Raw genomic sequence first — 16,420 nt, forward strand, 5'->3', positions numbered from 1 at the left:
AAGAAAGCTAGCGGATGTTGTGATCGACTGACCGGAAATGACATCGCCAGACACGCTCAAAATCGGCATAATGGTGAAGTTACCGCCACCATCAGGACTCGGTGTCTAATACTATAGGATTACCGTGTTAGAATGAGATATAGTGTATGTCACAGACTTTTCTATTGGCAAATAAAATTATGAATTAAACATATGAATAGTGCAGGTAGAAGGCACAATCTACTGCCATAAGAGGGTTAAGGAAGTGGTTGCACTACTTAACAACTAAGAAAGCAATTGACCTCAAATGGTCCAAAGACTGTGTGGACTACGGTGAACTGCTGAGTAGTCGAGGGGAACGAGTTGCCTGAAAACGCCCCACTGCCGTGTCTCTGTGACAGGCAAGTGAAAGGGAGGCTGAACGGAGCAACCCTCCCCATCCTTGCTTTCCCAGAGCTCTCCCTCTATCCACTTGTATTGATTACATTAGCATTTCAGCCAAATAGCAGCTCGGGACTCGCCGGGGGACTGCACTAGGCGGGCAGAGGGCCAGCTGCATAGAACGTACTGCTATGCATGAGCCTGAAAGATAGAGAAAGAAAGCAAGAGTAAAGAGAGAGAAACAAGGACATTTATAGAGGGCGGTAGGGAGGCAGAGTTGGTGAGAGATTATAGGGGATAGGGAGAAGGAGAATAGTGACTGCCTGGTCTGCAGAACAATGAGCCATACTATTCTGTTTAGGAATGCAGTCAATCCTGCAGCAGACATGCTTTTGGATGTGAAAAAGATGTCAAACTAAATGCATAAGTAATCTACAAAACCTATTGCAGAACAATAGGCTTGATTAAAGGGCTGCTTAATCACAAAACCGTACACTCCCAATTTTGTTAACGCCATAAATAGGTGAGAGCACATACTATTTAACAATAGTATGTGTTAAAAAGAAATGTATTGTACACCTACTGTACATGCAAGAGCAAAGCGGGACAGAGGCCAACTGCAAACTCATTCTTTGACAAATAGCATGAACACACCTCACTGTGCTTCGACTTTTTTTGAGGAGTGCAACCACTCCTATAGACAGCTGTGTGTGTCCCTGGCTGGGTCTGTCCGAGCACGAAAATAGCGTTTGGTTGGTTTTCACAACCAAGTGTCACTGTTGCGCAGCCACACACACACAGCGTTCCTGTGGGTCTCCTGTGGAACTTCCGTGGACCCCCCCGGGAACTCTCACACAGATTTGTACAACTCACTTCACACAGATGTGATTTCCCATCCTGATTGGCTAAGATTGGAAGTTTGCAGGAGTGCTCTGTTTAGAACAAAGTGCCTCAAATAACACAGCATGCGATTTGTGAAATTTTGCTCTCACTTTATCACTAGGCCAAGGAAGAAATTTCACTTGAAGAATTTCAAATCAGCCTCAAGGTGGTGCTATAACAGGCCGATTCATGTTCTTACCTGCACCTACAAACGTTTTGCCCTGCATTTTTCACATCTGACTTTTATAACTCCACCAGGAGGCAGACTTATGTAAAACACATATTTTGATATTACTCAAATTTCACATGACAAATTTCACATGATCTTTGTTTTTTCATATTCCATCCTAATTGGCTAAAAGTAAATAGGCTCTAAACAAAAAGTCCATAGACTTGGCTGCCATATGACGTAATTTCAAAAGCCAGACGATGGAAACCTCAAAAACCTGAAAACGGATAATCTGTAAATATAGGAAGGGAGAGCTGGGCTAAAAGTAAAATGGGACAGTATAGATAGATGGAGATGCTAATAGGGAAGGAAATGGGTATAATAGGGGAGATAGCAGTCAAAGAACGAGAGATAGAGAGAGTAGAGGAAAAACCAAGATGAAGAGGAAAGAGAGTGTGTCAAACCCTCAAAGTGAGAAGAATCTGTTTCTGTTTGACAGTAAGTCCTAATCACCATGGTGACCGCAACCATTAGAGCAGTTACACAACACAATGGACTCTTAATGGACAACAATTATTTGTTTATTCATGAACACTGTGGCGTTTAAGGAAGAAAAATATGGAATATGGGGAGAGAGTACAAGGCTACATTAACAGCTGATCACATAAACCTCTGTAAAAAAAACGGTCTCATTACCACCTCTGATCTTCCTAAAAAAAGGACACATTATCAACTAAAGAAAGTCATATCACACTTTTGGGGCAACAAAAATGCCCTCCCAACTTCCCAAGTCATGTCAGGACACAAATATGACTACAATAAAAAAAAATGCAGGCAGCGAGAGGAAGACAAAAAGGTAAACGAAACGGAATGTATTTATAGAGTCACTTTAACCAGCCAGCCAGACTCCCTCTCGACAGCCCTTAGTGCATGTCTTCCCCCCATTTCCTGTCAGCCTAAATATAAAATAAAGGTGAAAGCAACAAAGAAAACATAATAAAACAAAAAAGAAAAAGTTGGGAAAGCCTGGACTAGTGTTCATGATTTGTGTATTTGTTTTCTAAAATAAATGGGCCCCTCCCACAAACTTTGGAAACCAATCATAGCCAATAGAAATGTAATACTAAAACAGCTAACCGATCACATGACACCAGAGAGAATGTGGTCTGAATTGTGTTACACATCTTTATAGGGAGTTGTGTCATGAATGATCCTTCGGTTCAATAGGTCTAGGCCAAAACGTGAAGTAGACTGTTATAGTACCAACATGAGGCAGATTAGAAAAACGTAGCATCATATGATCAGTGTCATTGAATCTTCAGCCCTCTTTTCTCTTTTAAATTTTAATATCCAACAGCCGGTGGTGTGAACAATAAATATACGGCCAATTACTGTACAGTAGTATTAACTTTGGTTGTACTCATAAATAAACCATTCATAAATAAATGTGTCTGGGAAAAACTCAAACTCATCCATCCATCCATCTTCAACGGCTTATCCGTAGTCGGGTCACGGGGGCAACAGCTCCATAGAGAGCTCCAGACTTCCCTCTCCAGAGCAACATTAGTGACTTCCTCCTGGAGGATCCCGAGACGTTCCAAGGCCAGTGAGTCGATGTAATCCCTCCACCTGTGCCTTGGTCTGCCCCGGGGTCTCCTCCCAGTGGGACATGCATCAAGGACCTCCCTAGGGAGACGCCCGAGAGGCATCCTAACCAGATGCCCAAACTCACCCCTACTAAAAAAGCAGCACAATGATTGAGCACAATGGACCACAAACACCCAGGGATTTTTGTGTTAGGCCTAAAAAAAAAAAACTTTGGTTTCCGATTTTATTTTTTCGTGGGAAGGATGGGTAGCAAGGAATTTATTTTATTTTATTTTATTTATTTATTTTTTCGTGGGAAGGATGGGTAGCAAGGATTTAAAAAAAAAATCCTACGGCAATGATGGATAGGCTTCTACATATTTCATATTTTGGCTATGTGAAATAACTGTGGCAGTTTTAATGGTTAATACAACTTTACATTGTTTTCATTACACAGTGACATACCTGGAGTAGAGGCAGCAGGTTTAGAAAATAGGGTTGCTGATATTTTCTGCTGCCCTGTGGTTGGCTTTGGCAATTCTTTTGGTGGCATTTTAATGTGCGGTGGCAGTGGCACCACAACACACACGCAACAGAAACACAACAATATCGGCGTGTGTTATTCAATGTGTGTTTGTGTTTCCCATTGAACCGGGTCTGCATGTCACGTTAAAACATGTTCCCCTGAATATTTCTGTCGGAGGCAGCGCGGTTTAGTTGAGAGAGTTGCGACATCTCCGTTCACTGCTTATTCGTGGGGCTGCATGCGTCATTGATCAGTCCATTGTCGTCACTCTCTGTCTCTAAACGGCTCTAGTCTAGAGGCTGCGCTCCGCTCCCCGGTCAGAGCTGAGCAACATGGCGGCGCACAGCGCGCTGTGTTGACAGTGTTGTTACAAACGATAGTGGTTCTACAACTATTCCTACGTGGATTAATTTTTTTATAACGTAGGATGAGGTCGCGTGTCCCGATGGTCTCATCAAAGAGAATTTTAATGATCAAAGACCTTTTTGGTCTTGACTCGGTCGTATTCTGAGCTTTTTTTTTTTTTTTTTTTTTTTTTTCACCAAATGCCAATAAAATAATATGGGTCGCGCATATTTAATAGAGTCGGTCGGCAACCGGAAACCAAAGTTTTTTTTTTTTAGGCCTTATCCTGTTAGCATAACCTTTGACTGTACTACCTGTACTGTTAATAAACATGTTAAGTATTCAATCAATCAATCTCCATTTCATTTTATAAAACTATAGTAAATATTAGTAATTGATTGTTGCTTTTTGAATAATTTGCCATCTTATATCCAAGTGATAGCATTTCTCACAGTGGGCAGAACGCTGATATGTTCTTCTCTAAGTACCTTTTTCCCCAGACAGGACAGAGCGGTAGGAAATGCTTGGCTCATAGCGAGACACAGCAAACCTCTTTAGACCATTATTGTGGCCAGTAAACCATTTCAACCCCCTTCACTTCAGAGCCTCTTTCCTGTTCTCTGGCTCTAATAGAACGAATCAAGTGTAACCTAATGCTCATCTCCTACCAGCCACTCTCCCTGTCCAATCTCTGTCATTGGTCTGGGGAAGCCCTGTTAGATGGACTGTGGTTTATTAAGCTAACGGAATTAGCAGTATCCTGTTCAGTTCGACTGGACTGGCATGCAGCAAGCATGGATTTCTACAGCAAGTGGATGGCTACAGACAACATGAGAGAAAGGCTGTGCGATGTCTCCCCCTAGCCTTGCTGTTCCAGGCTCATATTTCTTAATTAATGTCCCTGTCAGCACACTGACAGGGACATTAATTAAGTAGTTCTTTTATGTTTTACTAAAATACAGGACATTGCCTGATGCTTTAGTAATTTGCCCTAGCTGACATACAATGCAGAGTACTAGTATATAAGTGATAGTTACAGGGGCAATGTATATGAATATAGGTGTAAGTAAGTACTAAGTACGTAAGCCGGAGAGGCTTATTGTCAGTATCGGCCAAGAACTGAACTGAAAGGAGATGGATTGCTGAGGTGGCGCAACACCTACCAACAACTCCCAGAACTTTAGGGATGCACCGATCCGATACTCGTATCGGAGATCGGCGCCGATCCAGGCTAAAATTCTAGATCGGGTATCGGATCGGTGGCCGATCCATTATCCGATCCGATCCGATAATTATGTGTAATTACAGTATGAAAACAACTCTACCTCCTCTGTGACACAGCAGTGTAGTATTGACAGTATAACATGTGGAATGCAGCCAGGCTAGCCTGCGCACACATTAACCTGGTCTAATTGTTGCACAGTTATTTAATAAATAATTCAGTGCATCTATATCTGTGTTTGTTACATTTTGTTTTACAAAGTTGGGAAAGTAATGTTTAAGTCAAGCCTTGATGTTGCCTTACACAAAATAATGATTCCAGACTCCACACAGTGAGGCATACAGCTTAATAGGTTATTACGTTTCTTTGTGGGGGGTATCGGATCGGTACTCTGTATCGGCAGATACTGGACCCCCATGTATCGAAATCGGTATCGAATGCCAAAAAGCCGGATCGGTGCATCCCTACAGAACTTACCGCACGACTTGACGCACCCAAGCCGCGCTACTCATATGCTGAGTTGGAAGTGCCCGGGAACAAACCCCTGACCTGTGGTTAAAACTAGATCTCTACCGACTGAGCTATGCGGACACAAATATAGGTGTGCCTTAAGATTATGACTTGTCTTTTGATTTGCCTTCAGCACAAAAAGTTTGAAAACCACTGGAATTAAGTAATAGTATGAAATACACTTGCTTTCATGAACGCAAATGAGATTACAGGTGGAAATTCAGTCGTTATGTGTCACATCTAGGAAAACCTTGGTTTCAACTTAAATCATAAGGCAGTACTCCTTTCAGTCTGTGGCAGAAAATGAATGGTGAACCAATTTCAAAGGTAGACCACTCAGACTGGTTTATAGTTCTCATGCCCATTTATTGACTCTGATGAGGCTCTCCAAGGCCATTCAGCGTCAGCCATGATGAACACTGCTGGGTGGGGTTTTTTCCGGTGTGTGTGTGCCCTGCTGTTTCACTTCACACATAGCCTCATACTGTAAAATGCCTCTCACACTCTCATGGCTGCATAGATATGCAAATAATGACTGCTAGAATTTTTTTATCACATGCTGTTCATATTGGGAGAAGGCTGCTATGCGGGCACATATCAACAATTCATTTAATAAGACTGACCAGCCAAGGCTTACACAAATGCCTATGTAAATGGCAAACTGTGCGATGCTTTGACCTTTACGTTTTATTACCATGTTGTTAACTGCAGGATTATAATGCGTGGAAGAAGAAAAAAATTGCCTAGCTTACCATGCCCATATATTCTTCTAACTGTCTGGAACACAAAATGTTTTCACACAGGACTAAAAGACAAGGTGCTCAAAACAAATTTTGTTTTTTTAGCCTGATTAAAACCGCAATAGGTGGAGCTTAAAAACAAGAAAAACACAGCTTCCCTTAGGTGGTGGCAAGAGGGCTGATTAAGAGAGAGTGAGGCAGCGAGAGAGAGAGAGAGAGAGAGAGGGAGAGAGAGAGAGACAGAGACAGACATACAGTACCCACCACCATCCACTCACATGCAAGCACCACCAACCACACCACAATACACTTATGCCCAAGCTCTGAAAACAACCACTCCCAGCCCCACACATGGAAGAATCACACCCTATGAGCACAACATGCATAATGAGCTCATCAACATGCTCAGTAAGCTTTACACCAACTGGTTCCAGGCCAAAACTACTAGTGGAATATAATTCCAAAATGGATTACAAACCTTATAGACTCAGTGAACACAGTATTACGATGGAGATATTCCACCATAGGCAGACATGGCTCCCAAGAGAAGACAGACTATGCACCCACTGCACACACAACGAGGTAGAGACTGAGCTACATTTCCTAGCCGTCTGACCACTGTACCAAGACATCAGAGACACATACTGTCCACTCTCCACTGTACCAAGACATCAGAGACATGTACTTCCCACGGATTACAATCACCCAAGGAGAGTATGAAAACATTGAAATACTGCTGTCAACTTTCAAAAGTATAAAGCGTCTCCTATATGGATGTATTACTATCTCTGGCAGAAAATTCACAATCTTTTTTTTATAGTTTCACAAGATAGTATTACTCAAAGTGTTAATGTAACACAGCTCTGTTTACACGTTTATTTTATTGTTTTATCTTGATTGTTTTGTTCCACTTTCGCTTTGGCAATGTAAACGTATGTTTTCTCATGCCAATAAAGCACCTTTGAATTGAATTGAATTGGAGAGAGAGAGGCAGCGAGAGAGAGGCAGCGAGAGAGAGAGAGAAAGACTTTGATCGCCAGTGCTTAATCCAAATGACCAAGCAGCCCTGAGCCCCATCAAGATGAGAAATCCAAGCCTTGCTAGCTTGATTACTGGGAGTGGCTACTGCTTTGCCAAGAAAGGGTACACAGCACTGGAGAACTGGAACTACCACCTATGGTCTACTTTCAATCACTAACACAGACCCAGAAATAAAGCCAACTCATGATTTGAAAGATTGAGAGAAAAGAAAAACACTTGAGGTACACTGACCAAATGCATGTCATGGTGAAGGATTTTAGTTAAACGCGTTGGCATTCCATGATCAAGTATGGGAATACAATATAACTTTGCCATGATTGCCTTGGAGATACTCTCCATACTACTTTAGTTTATTTAGATTGCAAAATTCCACAAATAATAGATTGGCTACACAATTGAGGAAAAAGCACAATAATGTCTACAAAGTAATTCCTCCGCTCTTGAGAAATGTGTTCACCAGGTTGTGGGGCCAAAAACAGCTTACACAGCATACTGTCATATCACAATCAATATTTATATTATCAAACTATAATTCACTCAATGTCTGAATGAATCGATGTCTGAATGTCTGAAACACTGTAGTAGCTCCTCCTTGCCTGCACGGCGCACCAATCGCTCTGACTTTTCACACAGGCATTACCATAATATTACGGAAAAAGCCCTTTTTTCGATTTAACAAATTATTAATTAATAATGACTTTATTAGTGAATACAAATTTCCCCGTCTACTTACATGGGAAAACGCGCAACCTCACAGCCCCGCACCCTAGCGACACCTGCATCACAGGCCACCGTTCTCTGTGTTACCCCGGCCCACTGTCATGCTTCCTCTGCTACAGCCGCAACACAACAAACAGTGGCCTATACAATTTTGCGCGTGGCCCCGCGCTACGACGACGGTGGACACACTGTGTCCCCTATTTCTTCTGCTGCACTCGCCACTCAGTGGACTGGACTGTTAACATTCCACCATGGCGAACTCGCACAGGTTCATTTGGTTACACTCCCAACGCTAAATTACTGTGTACTTTTTATATCTGTTGTATCACATCAATAATCAATAATCCACCACTCGAGGGAGGGGGAACACAGCTACAGCTCCTGCATGGAAACGAGTGAGCTGGCGCAAAAGGACTTTTTTTCTACTTATTTTATAACCAACGCGCGCAACCACAGTGAAGCACCTGAAGCAACTGGAAACATATTATATATCTTCAGTGTTGTCTGTACTGTACTGCGTGCGTGTCTCAGCCACACACTGAGAGTCCCAGGAATACTCCACAGACCACTTATAATATTAACTTTGTGCCCTTCCCAAGCTCATCCGTTAACAATTACCTTCCAAACAATAACGTCATCTATTACATCTCATTACCCACACTGTACCTAATTTGGTGTTCATACTGTATATTAGAACGTGTAAGGACTAGTTGTATGCAATTGTTGTGTCTAGTTTCATCACTTCTGTAAATAATAAATTCATTTCAGTGCCATTTTCACTCTGCTAGATAGATGGATAATACGTTTAATAACTAAGGTCACCAGGTAGATGTTCTGCTATATCTGCTGTTGTTTGAACGTGTGCATGGTTTGAGTTAATATGTGAAGAAGCAACAAAACCTAGGAGTGTTGGAACTTACTTTCTCAGGTGTTCATGCTCCTTCAGGAACAGCTCTGTTCTTCTGTTGTTTACCCCGGAGCCGCTCTTGTATGACCTAGGGAAGACATGTTTGATATACACAATGATTAACAAAAAAATACGATTGCAAAAATAAAAATGTAAAATGTTATGTCGCAGGCGCCCAGCATCAAGCCTTGGCGGTTGTCCAGAACCGCCGAACTGACTGAAATGCCCATATATAGGCATCTATGGACATCCAGTTGTCCAAAACCGCCGATCCAATCAATATGGGCATATAATGATCAGGTTACAACGGGTACAACAGGTACTCTGACGATGGGTACAACAAATCTTTATACCAGTTTCTTATTTCTCATACAAATCCAGGTGTGGTATGCAATCATAACTTGCATTGTTCCTGAGCTCAATCGTCCGTATGTCAAAGTCCCAAAAGCGCTTCCAGACCAAGGTCTTGGATTATTTCTTTGTCCCATGGAACAACTAAGATGTCTTGTTTGTTTTTTAAACTTTACACCATTATACCCATCTCCAAAAATGTAAAAACTTCAGAATGTGATGAAGTGCTTATTAGAACAGAGCTGTGCTCCGCCCCCTACCCACTCAATCCATCATATTTCCATGCTGGGTTGGCTGGGCTCTATTAGCTGGTCTGACAGTAAAAAATAGTAAATAGACTGCATTTATAAAGTGCTTTTCTAGTCTTCCAACAACTCAAAGTGCTTTACAACGTATGCCACACATACACACATTCACATACCGACAATGGGGGCAATCTTGCAAAGCAAAAGTTTGATTATTCGCTTATTTCATTCAGAATTCTAAAACCATCCAACCCTCTTTGTTCCTTATTCTCTCTTGCTCCAGCAACCTCCCTCACACTAAAGCATTTAGACCAGCATAAATAATAAATATGAGCTGCATAAGGGATGTCTGTGTCTGTCTCCCCAGATCTAAGAGGTTGAATGAGTACAAAAACTAAAAGAATCAATCAATCAGCAGCAAGAATCAATCAGTCTGAAAAACACGTGAAGCTACATGAATGTGCACTTATTTATAAATAAATAAATGTAATAATAAACGAGCAGTCTGGAATAATCTAATAAATAATTAAATAGTACACTGTTCCTCGCCATCTCCCTACTACCATTACATTATGAATGTGACATTGCATTGATTACATCCGAATATGCATGTCTCCATGCAATTTTATGGGTGGCAGAAAATAAGACAGTGTGCTCTACAGTACATACAGTATGTCTGAGCCGTCAGCCACTGAGGCAGTCATTGCACATCTGCTCATACAGTACGTCTACTCTCCTCCTGCTGGATGCAACACTTTACACTCAGCATCCTTAGCAGCTGCCTCCTCATATACCCTTCTGGGAGTCTGACCATTTAGCACAGCCCCACCCTCCTGTTCCACTAGAGAGAGAGAGAAAGGGAGGAGGAGAAAAGAGCCATGAATCGTTCAAATGACACAGCAGACAAATACTCATATACCAACCCCATCAACAACAATCTACCCCACACAACCATCCCAACCGAATAAAAAACAATCATGGTAAATAATATTTAGTAGTTAAACAGGCGGCCAGAGAGTATTGTTGGCTTATTCAAAAGGGCACCAATGTAAATCACAGACAAGCTGTCATTATCCTGCTGACATTTAGAATCACAGTACTGGCAGCTGTAGTTCTGAGCTCAGTGCAGGTTTTTAGGCAGCTGCTGTTGCTGTAGTCAAGCAGGCAGTAGCATTGGAAAATAGTATGTGTGTGTGTGTGTGTGTGTGTGTGTGTGTGTGTGTGTGTGTGTGTGTGTGTGTGTGTGCTTTACCAAAAGGAAAACTGAATCCCAGAGAACAATGCTGCCCTCTAGCTACCTCAGTTAACAGAATCACTGCAGCATGGGCATTGCCATTGGGCATTTAGTACCCAAGTCGAGTAGCCAAACGTAAACATAAATCTGCTGAGTAAAAAGCAAATAATAATGTTCCATAACGTTTTAACAATATCTCAGGTCTCAGGTCCAAGTCCAAACATAAACTATTGAACGAAACTCAAGCCCAGTCGGTACAGCCAGGTTTCATTGACTTCAAAGCATGCAGTGATGGGCTGGCTGACTGCCAGTCCCAAGACAATACTGCACCAAACTCTAAACCTGTGGTGTGGCATCAATTCATTGGAGAAATTAAATTACAGATTATCCAGATTATACATGGACTCTGAGGGTCTATTTTTCAAGACAAAAAAATGAAAATGAATACAGCCAGAGGACCATAATATTATTCATCAGTCCTCTCCTCTATACCATGACCACAACACCTGTGAGCTAGAGGCTCTCGTTAGGCCACTTGCTCATTAGTCATCATTATGCAGATTGTAGCGTCAGTAACACTGGCTTATTGCTATGCATTAGACTCACCATCGCTGGGCCTATTAGTAGTCAGTAGTGGCTCCTTGACAATATGAATTATTGAACACTACTATAGTACATGCAGTGCTTGGTTCAATATTATACAGCAGACGTTTTCAACTGGTGGTCCGTGAAGGTATTTAATGTGGTCCCTGGTCATTCATTCATTCAGTAATGTATAAAGTGAAGATTTAGTTTTTGTTTTATTTTTGAAAAACATACTTGGTATTTGTGTGATATGAGGACAGTGGAATTAAAAACAGTATCAGTGGTCATTGGAGGAGGCTTCAATTCCAAAAGTACTTCAAGCTTACTACAGAAGAGGATGTGCAGTGTCCAAAGACTCTTTCAAGAGACGCATGAGTTTTCAAACAGCAAAAGCTAAATGTAATTTACCTTTCATAGCAATGCATCTCTGTGAGAATGGTAATGCCACACTGGCATAACTGCAGAATAGTATTATATAACAGTATTATGTACAGGGCAAGCACATGGAGCCAGAAAATGGCACGACTCTGTTCTTGACCACCACTATAGCCAAGAAAAGACAGACATGGACCACCTGCATGTAATCATGCCATGATGGACCATCTGAAAAAGGGAAAGTGTCATTATTAGGAAATGTGGCGATTTAATGGCATGTGTTTGCTCAAGTGTTACAAATCAATATAGTATGAGTTCATATGAGTTTAATATGGAAGTTTGGATAAAATAAGAGGAATAGATCAGTGGTTGTTCTCAACCAACTAATCTTAGCTCACATATCCCCACCCAACACAACACTGACACCCCAGGTTGATTCTTAGTCAGGGTGGCGTCCCTGCCTGGTTCACAATCAGTTGAAAACCCCCGTTATACAGTATATCCTCAAAACAATACTGCACAATTGCAACAGTCCTTGGTGGCATAAACATAGACATAGAAAGGACGCTTCCTTCAGCTCTGGGGCGTATGCTCTCAAGTGAGGGCAAGCTTCCGCATTGGTGCCTAGGAAAGTAATGAAAGGAAGGGACGTGAGTCACATGACTGGATGCCGGGGATGCACCTTATAACGGCACACTTCCACCTCAGTGCGATTCATGTTGCTCCAATGAATTGCAGCGGCGAATGAGGCACAGGGTCATACCGTTCTAGGTCTATTTCCGTTTTCAGGGTCGGTTTCCCATAGCTTTGTTTTATTGGCTGATCAGAAGATTTGACCTGGAAACACATGATACCTTCATTATTTCCTGTTCAAAGATCTGCTGCCAATCAAATGAAGCTATGGTGTAACTGAACAGGAAACAGGTTTGCCACCTTCTGGAAGAGGGAACTATAGTTATGCACAGAGCGTATTGGCCATGTTCATATGTGTGGAAGCTGGCAGGTGAAGGCGTTCTCTATTGTTGCACTAGCAACTCCTACAGGTTAGTCAGTCAGGGCTCCTCTTCAGCAGGGAGCAGGATCCGGAGGGATATTGAGTTCCTCACTATCAAGTGAAAAGAAGCAGCTGGCGACCCCCATGTTTGTATAGTTGAAGTATAGCCATGGTTATGCTGTATGTGTTATGCTGTATGTGTCCTGAACAATCAAATAATCAAACAAAATGCTTTTTTCAAGGACTTATGCAGCTCCAAGTTAAAAAAGAGTTGTACAAACTCAGACAAAATGTAGATTTAGCCTCCATTCATCTGTTGGGGTACAATAAAAATGCTTTGCCAGATTAACTGGTATTTTAGATATATTGTTCAGTAGGTACTGTAGGTTTTACCCTATTAATCCCTTTGTTTTACACTAGCCATTATATGAATGAATTCTAGTAACAAGAGCCATGCACTTTAGAGCGCATGGCTATGAATGGACCCTGTCGCTGGTAACCTCCACTGATGGCTTGGGCAGGGTATATTATAGAGACAACCATATGTCTCCTCCTCCGCATGGAGTCGACAGCCACTTCTTTTCAGTGAGGAGTTTAACCCGGAATGTGGAATCTATTCAATCTTCCACTATGAGTGGTTCACTGGAGTGGAGGACCATAGAACATAGGTGACGGGCTGACAGCTTGAGCCAATGGCAGACTATCTGCATACAAGAAGGGAAGTGGAGAATCAATATTCAATAGGGAGCCTGCAGTGGTCTTCCTTGCGCACACGGCTGTGTCTTAAGAATCAATAAGCCATTAAAAACAGACAAGAGTCATGGTCCATGGAAATCCCAAACTCATTTCAATGCCCTTACTCATAGCCGAGTCAATGTGAGGACAGAACCATCTTTCTAGCACAGGGTCAAAGAGTCCATGAATCTTCTCCATTTTAATGGCCATTTCTAGGAGCAGTGCCAGGAGGAAGGGGTCACGGTTCAATTATTCTTCTAGGAAATAAATAAACTGAACAGTAGCTGCCCTCAAAGCATAAAAAAAACAAAGCCAACGCTCGTCAATGTAATCTTTTCAGTGATTAGTGTGAAACTTCAAGCACGCTCGTGCAAAGATACCACCTTCACTACAATCACACTTTTGAATTTCTCTTGACAGGCCACAATTGTCAAGACACTTTCTCTTTATGTGCTGTGGCACAACAGCACCCCTACTGGTACTAATAGTCATACCCGTGCTCATAGTCACATAGGGGCATGGGTGGGTGGGTGAACCAACACATAGGCAGGTGAACACGGACATTGCTGGTTGTAGGAGTGGTTGCACCACTCAAAAAATCAAATTAATAATTTGTTATTATAGACACACTTTTCATTAACCTGAAATAGGAAATGATAATGAAACCATCATGCTAAGTTACTGATCAAAATTGAAAGCATTTATAAACAAGGCATTTAAGAGTGCAATTCACTCTCTGCAGTGATTACAAAATATTGGAACTTCTGTTCATTTTTAATGTTCGAATTTGGTGCATTAATTTGTGGTAAGAGCTGAAGTACGGTACAGTACAGTACGTACGTGTATGCACAGGTACTCACTCAATGTCTTTTCTGACAGATCCTAGTAGGTCTTCCCTTTCTCGGATGGCCAAGAAGTTGCCTTTGGTTTTGTGGAATTCGTGAGTATAGTCCTAGGGTAGAAATGAGGAATTTTATTTTCAGATATTTATAATATTCACTCTCCTTGCACACCTTCAAACAAACTTCTCTCTTGATTGATGTTAGCGACTGACCAAGATACGGCTACTACAGTATGCAGACATGTCTTTGTTATTCATTCTCATGTTTAGTTTCTATTGATCAAAATGTAAAGAATGTAATTAACAGTTTCCGTGCTTTGAATGGATTACTCCAGGTTATTGTCGCTGCCATATCGGACATACGCGCCTTTTGTTTTATGTGTTTAATCCGCCGTAATGTAAACAAAAAAAAAGAAAATCCGTCATCGCCGCGGAGAAAGAGAGAAGATGCATCTGTTTTGAGATGAAACCGGAAATCGTCACATGCTGTGGGCTGCTAGGGCTTCTGGGAAATTGAGGCCAATGTAAACGAATGGGGTTCAACGCCTCATGGAGGAGGGTCCTGTGCTGCGTCTTCCGGGTGTACCAAGATGGCGGGTGATCCAGCCGTTCATAACAAACGGTGGAAGCTTTTTTCACTCGATTTTCGCGGATTAAAAGCCCAAATAATTCAGCGTATGCTCTAAAGGTAATACAACAATCTCGGCAGTGAAGGGGGGTTGATTAAAAGTCTGATAAATCATTTTCCGCAGTCAAACTGTTAAGATGGTATGTTATTTAGACAGATGTTATTAGGGGTGCTCCGATCAGGTTTTTTGGGCACAGATTAATGGATGGGTCACAGTTTTCGGTGCAACATTCCCCTTTGATTTCTCCACCGCACCTCCCCTCTCGCGGTTCCCCCTGGCAGGCAGCAGAGCCACACAGGGAAAACTTCTCTATGAGTACTACAGATACAGTATTTGACAACTTTACAATGTTCGAACGTCACTCGATATAACTTCAAACCAAACGTGGGTGGCAGACAGACAGCTGAAAGCCTGGTGACGCACGGTTACAGATGTTCTGTCTGAAGTAGTCAAAGCCAAGGAGAATGTTACAATAGACTACTACACCGAATGTAATAACATTAACAGCAGGATAACATCGGATCGATTATCTGTCTATCAACAACCATGGGTTGCGTGTGCGACATTCAAAAACACCGCCCCCACCTGTCAGTGTTGTCTACTCTAGACTGTACAGTGTGTGCACTGTGCAGTGCACACACTGTACTGCTGCCGTGTCTAAACACACTCTGGGGCATGTGCCGTGTGTGTGTGCGTGTCTCACACACACAGAGACGTATTTATGTGAGTCGCAGGAATACACACCCACCCCCAGGGAATGCTCGGCAGACCACTTGCCTAATAATATTAACTTTGTGCCTTCCCAAGCACATCCATTAACAATTCCCTCCCAATCAATAATGTGATCTATTACATCGCATTACCCACTATACCTAATTTGGTGTTCATATATTAGAACGGGTAAGGACTAGAATATCTAATTTACTTTTATACCACTTAAATGGTATAAAAGATCCAGTTCTCCAGATCGGGTAAATTGTCGATCGAGTCATTTGTGTGTGTGAAAATCGTCCGATTTGGTTGATTGATCGGAGCACCTCTAGGTGCTATGTTCATTGTTTACCTAGTCTCCTCTAGTTTCAGTATCTGCTAAATGCCTAAACTGTAAATCATTGTATTTGACAGGAAGCAACTTTAGTCTTCAACTTGTAACTGGGAATCCCGGGTGCAGGGAGTGAAAGAAAGGGAAGGGGGGATGAAAGGAAATGCGACAGACCTGTAAGATGTCTCTGTGTCTCTGTAGCGTATGCATGAGAGCGGCGTTGAGAGATGCCGCGCCAGGGGTGCTGGTATACTCTGCCATCTTGTCGTTAACTGCAGTGAGCTGTGGAAGAAAAGGGGAAATAATGAAAACTATTTAAAAGCAGGAGGGAAGCAATCGGATAAGAAACACAGACCCATACAGAAGCTTAGACACAACAA

General features: G+C 42.1%; 1 protein-coding gene across 1 annotated transcript in view; it reads right to left on the reverse strand.

Moving 5' to 3' along the window:
* LOC310865116 (Golgi SNAP receptor complex member 1) overlaps nucleotides 1-16,420 on the reverse strand; it is a 39,577-nt gene that overhangs the window by 18,777 nt on the left and 4,380 nt on the right. The window contains exons 4-6 of the mRNA XM_083774120.1: nucleotides 16,215-16,322; nucleotides 14,389-14,480; nucleotides 9,023-9,097 (exon numbers count right to left, since the gene is read on the reverse strand). Coding sequence (XP_083630246.1) covers nucleotides 9,023-9,097; nucleotides 14,389-14,480; nucleotides 16,215-16,322 — 275 coding nt within the window. The remainder of the gene's footprint in view (nucleotides 1-9,022; nucleotides 9,098-14,388; nucleotides 14,481-16,214; nucleotides 16,323-16,420) is intronic.

The sequence above is a fragment of the Protomyctophum parallelum genome, assembly GCF_964188405.1.
Source record: "Protomyctophum parallelum genome assembly, chromosome: 9".
Classification (NCBI taxonomy): Eukaryota; Metazoa; Chordata; class Actinopteri; order Myctophiformes; family Myctophidae; genus Protomyctophum; species Protomyctophum parallelum.